Genomic DNA, 14,063 nt, shown 5'->3' on the forward strand with positions numbered 1-14,063 from the left:
AGGCCCTTCAGCCCACCAAGTCCGCACCAACCAGCGATCCCCGCAAATCAACACTACCCTACATACACTAGGGACAATTTTATATTTATACCAAGCCAATTAATCTACAAACCTGTACGTCTTTGGAGTATGCGTGGAAACCAAAGATCTCAAAGAAAGCCGACTCAGCTCACGGGGAGAACGTATAAACTCCGTACAGCCAAGCACCTGTAGTCAGGATAGAACCCAGGTCTCTGGCGCTGTAAGGCAGTAGCTCTACCGCTGTGCCACCGTGCTGCCCAATTAGAAATTCTGCATAGGGCAAATACAAATATGGGACCATAAATCAAAATTCTTAAAAAAAATCTCTGGTGGACAAGCTTACTGTTATCAGGCAACTGAATCATCTGAGTTTGACACCTTACCCTTCCATATCTCTTGTATCCCCTGACATAAAAAGCTGGAGTAACTCAGCGGCACAGACAGCATCTCTGGAGAAAAGGAATAGGTGGTGTTTCGGGTCGAGACACGACTTCTTCAGACTCAGAGTCAGGAGAAAGAGAAACGAGAGATATGGACGGTGACATAGAGAGATATAGAACCAATTAATGAAAGATATGAAAAAAAAGTAACAATGTTAAAAGAAACAGGCCGTTGTCAGCTGTGGACTAGGTGAAAACCAGTTACAAACAATAAAACTCAACAAGGCAACTTCGAAGCTTGTACAACAATAGACAATAGGTACAGTAGGCCATTCGGCTCTTCGAGCCAGCACCACCATTCAATGTGATTATGGCTGATCATTCTCACTCTCTTGAATGCATTCAGAGAATTGGCCTCCACTGCCTGCTGAGGCAGAGAATTCCACAGATTCACAACTCTCCGACTGAAAACGTTTTTCCTCATCTCAGTTCTAAATGGCCTACCCCTTATTCTTAAACTGTGGCCCCTGGTTCTGAACTCCCCCAACATTGGGAACATGTTTCCTGCCTCTAACGTGTCCAACCCCTTAATAATCTTATACGTTTCGATAAGATCCCCTCTCATCCTTCTAAATTCCAGTGTATACAAGCCTAGTCGCTCCAGTCTTTCAACATACGACAGTCCCGCCATTCCGGGAATTAACCTAGTAAACCTACACTGTACGCCCTCAATAGCAAGAATATCCTTCCTCAAATTTGGGGACCAAAACTGCACACAGTACTCCAGGTGCGGTCTCACTAGGGCCCTGTACAACTGCAGGAGGACCTTTCTGGTTTATTACCATGTTTTTGTCTTCTCTATATTAACTTTATTTATATGCTGTAACTGTAATTCTTTTTTGTGCACAATCCGCAGGCATTGCCACTTTCATTTCACTGCACATCGTGTATGTGACAAATAAACTTGACTTGACTTGTTTACAGTGGACCATGTTTCTATATTGTGTTGTGCTGCGGCAGTTAAGAATGCCATTGTTGTATCTGGGACACATGTCAATAAAACACTCTTGACTCATATTTCCCGCCCAGCGAATTTTTTGGGAGGGGGAAAGGGGGGGGGCGGAATGTCCTATGACGCCACACCAAGGGGCGGGGCCGCGACGCGATGACGTCAACCCGCTGTGCGCCGTGACGTTTACCGCCGTTCGCGATGACGCCCCTGCAGCGCGCTGTGACGTTTCCCGCAGTACCCCGATGACGCAAAAGCCGTGCGCTGTGACGTTTACCGCCTCCACACCCCCCCGGTGCGCGGTGACGCCAACAGAGGCGTGATGTCGCGAGGCGGGAACGGGGCGGATTTGCAGCCGGAAAGCGCCGACAGCGTCCGCTATTTGTCCACCACCGACTATGCCATCGCCGATTCTATCTTGTCGACGGCCCCCGAGCAGCGGTGAGCTGGCCGGTCGGCTGCCCGCAGCAGCCCCATTATTTTCCTCCCTTTCCTTTCGACCTGAGATTCAAAGCCGGCGGGAGTGGGGGAGGTTGTAAGAGGGGGAAGGGGGAGGAAATCCGCTGGTTGCCCCTGACAACGCTGGAGCTTCGGCGGACCCGGGGAAGCGGTGCCCGCTGGGAGATGTAGTCCGCATGCCGTCTCCGGCGCTGGGCCACCACCCGCTTTCGCACTACAACTCACGCCGGTCCATTGTCCCGTTGCCCCTGACAACACGCGCTCCGGCGGACCCGGGGAAGCGGCGCCCGCCGGGAGTTGTAGTCCGCCTCCAGCGCTGGATGATCGCGGGATGCGGACTACAACTCCCGGCGGCTCCTTTGTCCCGTTGCCCCTGGCGACGGTGGGCCGCCCAAGTTGTACCCAATCCCTCATCTCAGTTCCTATTGAATCTTCCCCTCACCTTAAACCTCTGCCCTCTGGTTTCTCGATTCCCCTACTACTTTGGGCAAGAGACTCTGTGCGTCTATCAGATCTATTCATTGAGTCACAGAGTGATACAGTGTGGAAACAGGCCCTTCGGCCCAACTTGCCCACCCCGGCCAACAATGTCCCAGCTACCCTAGTCCCACTTGCCTGCGCTTGGTCCATATCCCTCCAAACCTGTCCTATCCATGTACCTGTCCAATTGTTTCTTAAACGACGGGATAGTCCCAGCCTCAACTACCTCCTCTGGCAGCTTGTTCCATACACCCACCACCCTCTGTGTGGAAAAAGTTACCGCTCAGGTTCCTATTAAATCTTTCCCCTTCACCTTGAACCTATATTATCTGGTTCTTGATTCCCCTATAATGCAAAGAGATTCTATGCATCTCCGCGATTTATTTCTCTCATGATTTTATACATAAGTGATAAGTTCAGAAAGTGAAAGGAGTAGAATTAGGCTATTTTGTCTATCCCACCGTTCAAAGATGGCTGATCCACCCCTTTCTCCTTCCTCCTCCCCTTACCCCCTGACACCCGTACTAATCAAGAATCTGTCGATCTCCACTTTAAAAATACCCATTGATGACCTCCACCGCCTTCTGTGGCAATGTATTCTACAATAAATTCCTCCTCACAAATCTTTTTTTCACACGTTTTCCAGCTTAATGGCATCCTGCCAACACCAGGGCAACCAGATTGCACGTAATATTCCAAGTGCAATCTCAGTAATGGCTTGTGCAGCAGCAACATGATGTCCTGACTCCTGTACTAATAATAGAAGATAGACACAAAAAACTGGAGTAACTCAGCGGGACAGGCAGCATCTCTGGAGAGCGAAGAATGGGTGACGTTTCGGGTCGAGACCCTTCTTCAGTGTCTATCTTCGGTTTAAACCAGCTTCTGCACTTCCTTCCAACACATCCTGTACTAATAAGCAGATTTACATACCAAGGTTCAGAAAAGGTTTACGAGGATGTTGCCAGGACTAGAGGGTGTGAGCTATAGGGAGAGATTAAGTAGGCTAGGTCTCTATCCCATGGAGCGTAGGAGGATGAGGGGAGATCTTATAGAGGTGTACAAAATCATGAGAGGAATAGATCGGGTAGATGCACAGAGTCTTTTGTCCAGAGTAGGGGAATCGAGGACCAGAGGACATAGGTTCAAGGGGAAGGGCTAAAGATTGAATAGGTATCCGAGGGGTAACCTTTTCACATAGAAGGTGGTGGGTGTATGGAACAAGCTGCCAGAGGAGGTAGTTGAGGCTGGGACTATCCTGTCGTTTAAGAAACAGTTGGACAGTTACATGGGATAGGACAGGTTTGGCGGGTTATGGACCAAGCGCAGGCAAGTGGGACTAGTGTATCTGGGACATTGTTGGCCGGTGTGGGCGAGTTGGGCCGAAGGGCCTGTTTCCACACTGTATCACTCTATGACTCTAAGTAATAAGTCGATTCAGGTCTGAAGAAGGGCCCCAACTCAAAATGTCACTATCCATGTTCTCCAGAGATGCTGCCTGACCTGATAAGTTACTCCAGCACTTTATGTCCTTTTGTGTAAACCGGCACCTGCAGTTCTTTGTTTCTCCACCTATCATTCGTCAGGCTTTGTCCCGCCCCCACATCTCTTCCATATTTCTTCCACCCCCCACAGTCGGTCTGAAGAAGGGACCCGAAACATCATTTATCCTTGTTCACCAGAGATGCTGCCTGACCCGCTGGGTTACTCCAGTACTTTGTGTCGAACTTTGGTGTAAACCTGCAAATGCAGTTCCTTCCTAGACATGTTTTATTGTCATGTCCCAAAACGAAACAATTGCACTCTTACTTTTCTTACTTGCAGCAGTACAACAGATAAACATAGTACCCCGTTAAAACCCATAATAAACATCAAAAAAAAGTTATACACGCACACGCATATAATCAATAACAGTGCAAAGTCAAAAATAATGCCCCCAAGTTTAGATAGTTCAGAACCTATTTGGAAGTTGTATTGTTTAATAGCCTGGTGGTTGTGGGGAAGAAGCTGTTCCTGAACCTGGACGTTACAGTTTTCAGGCTCCTGTATGGATCTTCTTTCCAATGGCACGAGTGAAATGAGAGCGCGGTGTGGGTTGCAGAAATTAATTGGGCAAACAAATTGTAGTTGTTGAGATGCATAAGGAATCTGCTTCTTCAAAGATGTTATATAAATGTAACTGGGGCAGAAAACCATGAGGGAGGGAGGTGGTGGAGAAGGTGAGGATTATTTGGCCCACTTGCGTCTGTTTGGGAACTTCCAGCAATGACCTCTCCTGCAGTTTGCACAATAACCAGTGGGGATTTCTTTCCTCCTGCAGGCCTGTGAACGCAAAAGATCATGACTTTATCTTGAACGGTCCTGTTGTGGATTATTCCTTCAGAGGTTTGGATACTGTAAATGGTATGATGATCTGCACATATCGCTGTCAAACCTGTGTGCAAAGCCCACAGGTTTATTTGTTCATGACTCATAGAAGCATAAAAAATAGGTGCCGGAGTAGGCCATTCAGCCCTTCGAGCCAGCACCGCCATTCAATATGATCATGGCCGATCATCCACAATCAGTACCCCGTTCCTGCTTTCTCCCGAAATTACTTGATTCTATTAGCCCTAAGAGCTCTATCTCTCTCTTGAATACATCCAATGAATCGGCCTCCACTGCCTTCTGTGGCAGAGAATTACACAAATTCACAACTCTCTGGGTGGAAATGTTTTTCCTCATCTCAGTCCTAAATGGCCTTCCCCTTATTCTTAAACTCAAATTAAGGCCAACATGCCATTAGGTTTCTTCTCTGCCTGCGGTACCTGCACGCTTACTTTCAGTGACTGATATACAAGCACACCCAGATCTCGTTGCATCTCCTCTTTTCCTAATCTGACATATTCAGGTAATAATCTGCCTTCCTGTTCTAGCCACCAAAGTGGATAACCTCACATTTATCCACATTATACTGCATCTTCCATGCATCCGCCCACTCACACAACCTGTCCGAGTCACCCTGCAGCCTCATCGCAGCTCACGCTGCCACCCAGCTTTGTGTCATCCGCAAACTTGGAGATGTAGAGAGAGAGTGGGGCAGTGGGAGTGTTGGATTGATACAGGGCAGTGGGATAAGTATGGGGTTGATACAGAACTGTGGGGTGGGAGCTGGGCGGTGGGATTAGCGTGTGTTTGATACATGGGTTTGGGGAGAGAACGGGGCAGTGGGATTGACACAGAGGTGTAGGGTGGGAGCAGGGCAGTGGGATTAGCGTGTGTTTGATACAGGGGTTTGAGGAGAGGGCAGGGAGTGGGCTTGCACCCGTGTACCTGCTGCTCCTCCTCCGTTTCCACCCAGCAGATGCCCTTAAGCTGACGCCGCGGACGGGGCTGAGACCCAACGTGTTCACGGAGGATCGGAAGATGAAGAGCTGCTCGCTGCGGCTGAGCCACAACCGGCTGAGCGACCTGAGCGGTCTGAAGCAGCTGATCGACACGTTGCTGGTGGAACCGCGCCGCCTCTTCTGGATCGACCTCGCCTTCAACAACTTCGACATCATCGACCCTGTACGTAGCGTGTGTAGAAACAAGGAGCTCCAGACGGGTCGGCACGGTGGCGCAGCGGGTAGAGCTGCTGCCTCACAGCGTCAGAGAGCCAGGTTCCATCCTGACTAGACAATAGACAATAGGTGCGGGAGGAGGCCATTCGGCCCTTAGAGCCAGCACTGCCATTCAATTTGATCATGGCTGATCATTTTCAATCAGTACCCCGTTCCTGCCTTCTCCCCATACCCCCTGACTCCGCTATCCTTAAGAGCTCTATCTAGCTCTCTCTTGAATGCATTGATCAGCCTACGGGTGCTGTCTGTACGGAGTTTGTACATTCTCCCCATGACCTACGTGGGTTTTCACCGGGTGCTCCGGTTTCTTCCCACTCTCCAAAGACGTGCAGGTTTGTAGGTTTATTGGCTTGGTAAAGATTGTAAATTGTCCCTAGTGTGTGTAGGATAGTGTTAGAGTACAGGGATCGCTGGTCGGCCCAAACTGGGTGGGACAAAGGTCCTGTTTCCACGGTGTAAAGTTTAGTTTTGAGATACAGCGTGGAAACTGGCCCTTCAGCCCACCAAGTCCGCGCCGACCAGTGATAACCCGGTACAATGGCACCGTCCTACACACACTGGGGACTGTTTACAACTTTACTGAAGCCAATAAACCTACAAACCTGCACATCTTTGGAGTGTGGGAGGAAACCAAAGCCCCCGGAGAAAACCCTCGCAGGTCACGGGGAGAACGTGCAAACTCCGTACACAGCAATAAACGATAGGTGCAGGAGGAGGCCAATCGGCCCTTCGAGCCAGCACCGCCATTCACTGTAATCATGGCTGATCATCCACAATCAGTACCCCGTTCCTGCCTTCGCCCCATATCCCTTAATTCCGCTATCTTTAAGAGCTCTATCTAACTCTCTCTTGAAAGCATCCAGAGAATTGGCCTCCACTGCCTTCTGAGGCAGAGAATTCCACAGATTCACAACTCTCTGGGAGCAAAGTTTTTCCTCATCTCCGTTCTAAATCCCTTATTCTTAAACTGTGGCCCCAGTGACAACAGCACCCATGGTCAGGATTGAACCCGGGTCTCTGTGAGGCAGCAAATCTACAGTTGTACCACTCTGCTGTCTGAACTAAGACTTTTAAAACGGAACTTGCTTTGATGTGGCACCTTGGCCAGCATGGATGGGTTGGGCCGAAGGGCCTGTTTCATCCTGTTGGATGTCGGCTGATGGTCAACCACCTATGGACCAGTGTCGCTTCAGATTGTCTGAAGTGTTCAGATACATGATAACATTTAGTGCAAGATAAAGCCAGTAAAGTCCGCTCAAAAATAGTCATTGGTGACACTCAGACTATCTTTATCACAAAGGGAATAACTAAACATTATTGCCCTCTCATATATCTGTACACTGTGAACGGCTCGTAATCATCTATAGTCTTTCCACTGACTGGTTAGCATGGAACAAAAGCTTTTTCACAAGTTATAGGAGTAGAATTAGTCCATTTGGCCCATCGAGCCCACTCCGCCATTCAATCATGGCTGATCTCTGCCTCCTAATCCCATTTTCCAGCCCTTCTCCCCATAACCCTTGACACCCGTTCTAATCAATAAGTTGTCCATCTCTGCCTTATAAATATCCACTGACTTGGCCTCCACAGCCCTCTGTGGCAATGAGTTCCACAGATTAACTACCCTCTGATCGAAGACGTTCCTCCTCACCTTCTTTCTAAAAGATCACTCTTTAGACCTCCGATCAGTCTGAAGAAGGGTCTCGACCTGAAACGTCACCCATTCCTTCTCTCCAGAGATGCTGCCCGTCCCGCTGAGCTACTCCAGCTTTTTGTGCCTGTCTTCGGTTTGAACCAGCATCTGCAGTTCCTTCCTACACATCCTTGACAAATAGTTTAGTTTAGTGTCACGTGTACCGAGGTACAGTGAAAAGCTTTTGTTGCATGCTCGCCATTCAGCAGAAAGACAATACATGATTACAACCGAGCCATTTACAGTGTACAGATACATGATAAAGGGAGTAACGTTCAATACATGGTAAAGCCAGAAGAGTCCGATCAAAGATAGTCCGAGGGTCAATAGACCATAGACAATGGACAATAGGTGCAGGAGGAGGCCATTCGGCCCATCGAGCCAGCACTGCCATTCAATGTGATCATGGCTGATCATCCACAATCAGTACCCCGTTCCTGCCTTCTCCCCATACCCCCTGACTCCGCTATCATTAAGAGCTCTATCTAACTCTCTCTTGAAAGCATCCAGAGAATTGGCCTCCACTGCCTTCTGAGGCATTGAATGGCAGTGCTGGCTCGAAGGGCCGAATGGTCTCCTCCTGCACCTATTGTCCATTGTCTCCCTGCCCTTTAGGCCTCGGTGCAGGTGACAATAAACTAGACCTGGCTGTGTGTCTCTCCACAGGTGTTGATTTTCTGCATCAACCTGCAAGTGCTGAACTTCCACGGGAACCAGGTGGGCAAGCTGTACGAGGTGGACAAGCTGGCAGCCCTGCGGCACCTGCGGAGCCTGACGCTCCACGGAAACCCTATGGAGCTGCTCAAAGGATACAGGTACACGACCAGCATCTCCCCCGCCCGCCCCCGCTGGCACGGGCTCGTCACTGCCTCCCCCTGGTCAGCTCAGGGAGGTGCAAGCGTTCATACACCGTTCAGCCAAAACATTATGCCCACCTGCCTAATGTGCTGTTGGTCCTCCGTGTACAGCCCCATACGCAGCAGGGTGCGATGCACTGTGTATTGTGACACATTCCTCCCGTCACCACCATTAACATTTTCTGTGACTTGTGCTACAGTCGACCTTCTGTCGGTTCAACCAGACGGGATAGCCTTCGTTGCCCTCGCGCATCGATGAGCCTTGGGCGCCCAACACCCTGTTTCCACACTGTATCACTCTATATGACTCTCTGATACAAAATACTAGACTCACAAACAGCTTCTTCCCCTCTGTTATCAGACCCCTGAAAGGTCCTCCCATAAGCCAAGGTTTAATTCAGATCTTGCAACCTACCTCATTGTGGCCCCTGCACTTTAAAATAAATCTGCACTTCCTCTGTAACTGTAATGCTACAACACTATACACCGATCCACCAAAACATTATGTTCACCGACAGGTGAAGTGAATAACATTGATTATCTCGTTAAAATGGCACCTGTCAAGGGGTGGGATATATTAGGCAGCAAGTGAACAGTCAGTTCTTGAAGTTGACGTGTTGGATGCAGGAGAAATGGGCAGGAGCGACTTTGACAAGGGCCAAATTGTTCTGGCCAGACGACTGGGTCAGAGCATCTCTGAAACGGCAAGGCTTGTGGGGTGCTCCCGGTCAGCAGTGGTGACTACCTACCGACAGTGGTCCGAGGAGGGACAAACCACAACGGACAGGGTGTTGGGCGCCCAAGGCTCATCGATGCCCACAGTGCATCGCACCCTGCTGCGTATGGGGCTGCACATGGAGGACCAACAGCATATTAGGCAGGTGTTCACAATGGTTTGGCTCATCAGGTCATAATGTTTTGGCTGATAGGTGTAGTAAGATTTGACTGGAGAGAAAAGAAAAAGAAAATGGCGGCACGGCGGTGCAGCGGTAGAGTTGCTGCCGTACAGCGCCAGAGACCCGGTTTCCATCCTGACCACGGATGCTGTCTGTACGGAGTTTGCGGAGCATTTGGATCGCAGTAACAGGATCGTTCCGAGTCAGCATGGATTTACGAAGGGGAAATCATGATTGACTAATCTTCTGGAATTTTTTGAGGATATAACTAGGAAAATTGATAGGGGAGAGCCGGTGGATGTGATGTACCTTGACTTTCAGAAAGCCTTCAACAAGGTCCCACATAGATTAGTGGGCAAAATTAGAGCGCATGGTATTGGAGGTAGGGTACTGACATGGATAGAAAATTGTCTGACAGACAGAAAGCAAAGAGTGGGGATAAAGGGGTCCCTTTCAGAATGGCAGGCAGTGACTACTGGGGCACCGCAAGGCTCGGTGCTGGGACCGCAGCTATTTACAATATACATCAATGACTTGGATGAAGGGATTAAAAGTACCATTAGCAAATTTGCAGATGATACAAAGCTGGGTGGTAGTGTGAACTGTGAGGAAGATGCTATGAGGTTGCAGGGTGACTTGGACAGGTTGTGTGAGTGGGTGGATGCATGGCAGATGCAGTTTAATGTGGATAAGTGTGAGGTTATCCACTTTGGTGGTAAGAATCGGAAGGCAGATTTTTATCTAAATGGCGCCAAGTTAGGAAAAGGGGACGTACAACGAGATCTGGGTGTCCTCGTGCATCAGTCACTGAAAGGTAGCATACAGGTACAGCAGGCAGTGAAGAAAGCCAATGGAATGTTGGCCTTCATAACAAGAGGAGTTGAGTATAGGAGCAAAGAGGTCCTTCTGCAGTTGTACAGGGCCCTAGTGAGACCGCATCTGGAGCACTGTGTGCAGTTTTGGTCTCCAAATTTGAGGAAGGATATTTTTGCTATTGAGGGTGTGGTTTACTAGGTTAATTCCCGGAATGGAGGACTGTCATATATTGAAAGAATGGAGCGACTGGGCTTATATACACTAGAATTTAGAAGGATGAGAGGGGATCTTAATGAAACATATAAGATTATTAAGGGACTGGACACGCTGGAGGCAGGAAACATGTTCCCGATGTTGGGGGAGTCCAGAACCAGGGGCCACAGTTTAAGAATAAGGGGTAGGGCATTTAGAACGGAGATGAGGAAAAACATTTTCACCCAGAGAGCTGTGAATCTGTGGAATTCTCTGCCTCAGAAGGCAGTGGAGGCCAATTCTCTGGATGCTTTCAAGTGAGAGCTAGATAGAGCTCTTAAAGATAGCGGAGTCAGGGGTATGGGGAGATGGCAGGAACGGGGTAATGATTGTGGATGATCAGCCATGATCACAGTGAATGGCGGTGCTGGCTGGAAGGTGCCGAATGGCCTCCTCCTACACCTATTGTTTATTGTCTAAAACTTATGGACTGTAAATTCACCCGATGACCCCTCAGTTTCGGGAAGCCACAGATGGACAATAACAGCGGGCAGTGTCAACATTCTGTGAAGGAATCTAAAAAATATTGGTGCCTTTAAGGATAAAGGGGCGCTCCCAGACAGACGACGCATCTCTGACCTCCAACTTCTGCCTTTCAGGACACATTCACTTCCCTTTCGAAAGCTCCTTTTGAATTTGCTGCCACTGCTCTTTCAAGAACCTGGTTCCACGTCACTGCAAGTTTAGTTTGAGTTTATTTATTGTCACGTGGACAGAGATGCGGTGAAAAGCTTGCCCTGCAGGTTTTGTTTAGTTTAGAGGTACAGCGCGGAAACCAACTCTTCGCATCGCCGGCCAGCGACCCCCACCCTACACTAACGCTATCCTACACACTAGGGACAATTTACATTTGTATACCAAGCCAATGAACCGACAGGTAGACACAAAATGCTGAAGTAACTCAGCGGGTCAGGCAGCATCTCGGGAGAGAAGGAATGGGTGACGTTTCAGGTTGAGACCCTTCTTCAGTGTCGACCTGAAACGTCACACATTCCTTCTCTCCCGAGATGCTGCCTGACCCGCTGAGTTTCTTCAGCATTTTGTATCTACCTTCGATTTAAACCAGCATCTGCAGTTCTTTCCTACACAATGAACCAACAAACCTGCACGTCTTTGGAGTTTGGGAGGAAACCGGAGATCCCGGAGAAACCCACGCAGGTCACGGGGAGAACGGACAATAGACAATAGGTGCAGGGGGAGGCCATTCAGCCCTTCGAGCCAGCACTGCCATTCAATGTGATCATGGCTGATCATTCTCAATCAGTACCCCGTTCCTGCCTTCTCCCCATACCCCCTGACTCCGCTATCCTTAAGAGCTCTATCTAGCTCTCTCCTGAATGCATTCAGAGAATTGGCCTCCACTGCCTTCTGAGGCAGAGAATTCCACAGATTCACAACTCTCTGACTGAAAAAGTTTTTCCTCAACTCCGTTCTAAATGGCCTACCCCTTATTCGTAAACTGTGGCCCCCGGTTCTGGACATTGGGAACATGTTTCCTGCCTCTAACGTGTCCAAATAATCTTGTATGTTTCGATAAGATCCCCTCTCATCCTTCTAAATTCCAGTGTATACAAGCCTAGTCGCTCCAGTCTTTCAACATATGACAGTCCCGCCATCCCGGGGATTAACCTGTTGAACCTACGCTGCACTCCCTCAATAGCAAGAATGTCCTTCCTCAAATTTGGAGACCAAAACTGCACACAATGATGGCGTTAGTGTGCGGGGATCGCTGGTCGGCGCGGACCCGGTGGGCCGAAGGGCCGGTTTCCACGCTGTATCTCGAAACTAAATTAAACTAAAAACCTGCAGAACAAGCTTTTCACTGCATCTCTGCACAATAAATAAACTCAAACTAAACTTGCTGTGACTTGGAACCAGCTGCTTGAAAGGACAGTGGCAGCAAATTCAACAGGAGCTTTCGAAAGGGAAGTGAATGTGTCCTGAAAAGCAGAAGTTGGAAGTCAGAGGCGTTGTCTGTCCGAGAGCGCCCCTTTAACTTAAAGGCACCAATATTTCAAGATTCAATTTATTGTCCCATGTACCAATTAAGCTGCAGTGAAATTTAAGTTACCATACAGCCACACTAAGTGAAAAACAAAAGACACACAGCCACATAAAATAAAATTTGACATAAACATCCACCACAGCGGATTCCACATTCCTCACTGCGATGGAAGGTGATAAAGTCCGACCATCTTCCTCTGTGTTCACCCGCGGTCGAGGCTGCTGAACCGTCCGCAGTCACCGCTGCCGACTGTCTGAGACCCTCGTGTCGGGGCGATCGAAACTCCCCGCATCGGGACGGATTGAAACTCTCCGTGAAAAGCAATCTACTTTTTAGATTCCTTCACAGAATGTCGACACTGCCAGCTGTTATTGTCTCTTTGTGGCTTCCTTAAACTGAGGAGAGGATGGGTGAATTTACAGCCCTACACAGTCCATATGTTTCAGGAGCAGAATAAGGCCATTCGGCCCATTATGTCCGCTCCGCCATTCAATCATGGCTGATCCATTTTTCCCTCTCAACCCCATTCTCCTGCCTTCTCCCCATAACCCCTGACACCCGTACTGATCAAGAGTGATTACTACACAATAGGTGCAGGAGGAGGCCATTCGGCCCTTCGAGACAGCACCGCCATTCACTGTGATCATGGCTGATCATCCACAATCAGTACCCCGTTCCTGCCTTCTCCCCATATCTCTTGACTGCGCTATCTTCAAGAGTATCTAACTCTCTCTTAATCATTCATTACACTATAATTGACACTACTTTTTTTAAAGAAACAAAATTCAGACTTTTAAATTTAAAATTCCATTATTACCAATCTCATTAGATCATAAGACAGTCGCAGAATGAGGCCATTCGGCCCGTCGAGACTGCGCAACACTAACCTTAGCAATGACCTACAGTGGATTTTGTTTACGGTATTACATATTTTGGGTTGTACTATTGCAGCCTGGTTAGTTAGAATAACTAATCATTTATTATTATTGGCTAATGTATATTTATTTGTTGTGTGATTGAATTAATGAGCCTCTAAAGCTGCAGCAAGTAAAAATTAATTGTTCAGCTCCCAATGACCATGACAATTAAATGTCCATGACATTGACCACCAACTGCTGGAATCTAACTCGCTCCCTTCTGTCTCCCTCCCCCTCCCTCTCTTCCTCACCCTCCCACTCTCTCCCTCGTCCCTTGTCCCCACTACCTCCTTATCCCCCCCCTCTATTTCCCACCTCCTTTCCCCCCTCTATTTCCCACCACCTCCCCCCTCTATTTCCCACCTCCTTCCCCCCCTATTTCCCTCCTCCTTCCCTTCCCTGCTCTCTCCCTCTCCCTCTCCGTGGCAAGGAGCTACACTGTGGGGGCCATCCCGCAGTTGAAGTCGCTGGACTACAGCACGATCACCAAGCAAGACCGCAGCACTGCAGCTGTCATGAAGTCGTTCACCAGACGCAAGCGGCCGGTACGGAAACGTAAGGACTAGTAGCTCCCACCCGAGCCAAGCCCAGCCAAGCCGAGCGGAGCCAAGCGGGCTGCTCCTGCCCCCTGCGCCCCATCGCAACACGGCCAGCTCCCCGGCACACAGAGCAGCCA

The 14,063-nt window shown here is 49.0% G+C and overlaps 1 protein-coding gene across 2 annotated transcripts; it reads left to right on the forward strand.

Annotated features, from left to right (window-relative positions):
• The first annotated feature begins 1,721 nt into the window (after window positions 1-1,721).
• LOC144595437 (leucine-rich repeat-containing protein 51-like) lies at window positions 1,722-14,063 on the forward strand. Of its 2 annotated transcripts, none has more exons than XM_078402940.1 (5): window positions 1,722-1,851; window positions 4,670-4,752; window positions 5,690-5,898; window positions 8,311-8,459; window positions 13,818-14,063. In XM_078402940.1, the coding sequence occupies exons 1-5, from the start codon at window positions 1,733-1,735 to the stop codon at window positions 13,951-13,953; spliced, it is 696 nt and encodes a 231-aa protein (XP_078259066.1). In that variant the 5' UTR covers window positions 1,722-1,732; the 3' UTR covers window positions 13,954-14,063. The 2 variants fall into 2 exon arrangements, with proteins under 2 accessions (XP_078259066.1, XP_078259067.1); XM_078402941.1 differs by having other exon boundaries at window positions 5,693-5,898.

This window comes from Rhinoraja longicauda, chromosome 7 (genome assembly GCF_053455715.1).
Source record: "Rhinoraja longicauda isolate Sanriku21f chromosome 7, sRhiLon1.1, whole genome shotgun sequence".
NCBI lineage: Eukaryota > Metazoa > Chordata > Chondrichthyes > Rajiformes > Arhynchobatidae > Rhinoraja > Rhinoraja longicauda.

Excerpts from the sequence above, each read along its gene's own strand:
- LOC144595437 (XM_078402940.1), top strand. The coding sequence starts at position 1,733 with ATGTCGCGAGGCGGGAACGGGGCGGATTTGCAGCCGGAAAGCGCCGAC. Across the intron at positions 4,753-5,689 it reads AGGTTTGGATACTGTAAATG|CAGATGCCCTTAAGCTGACG; the intron begins GTATGATGATCT and ends GTTTCCACCCAG. Across the intron at positions 8,460-13,817 it reads GAGCTGCTCAAAGGATACAG|GAGCTACACTGTGGGGGCCA; the intron begins GTACACGACCAG and ends CTCCGTGGCAAG.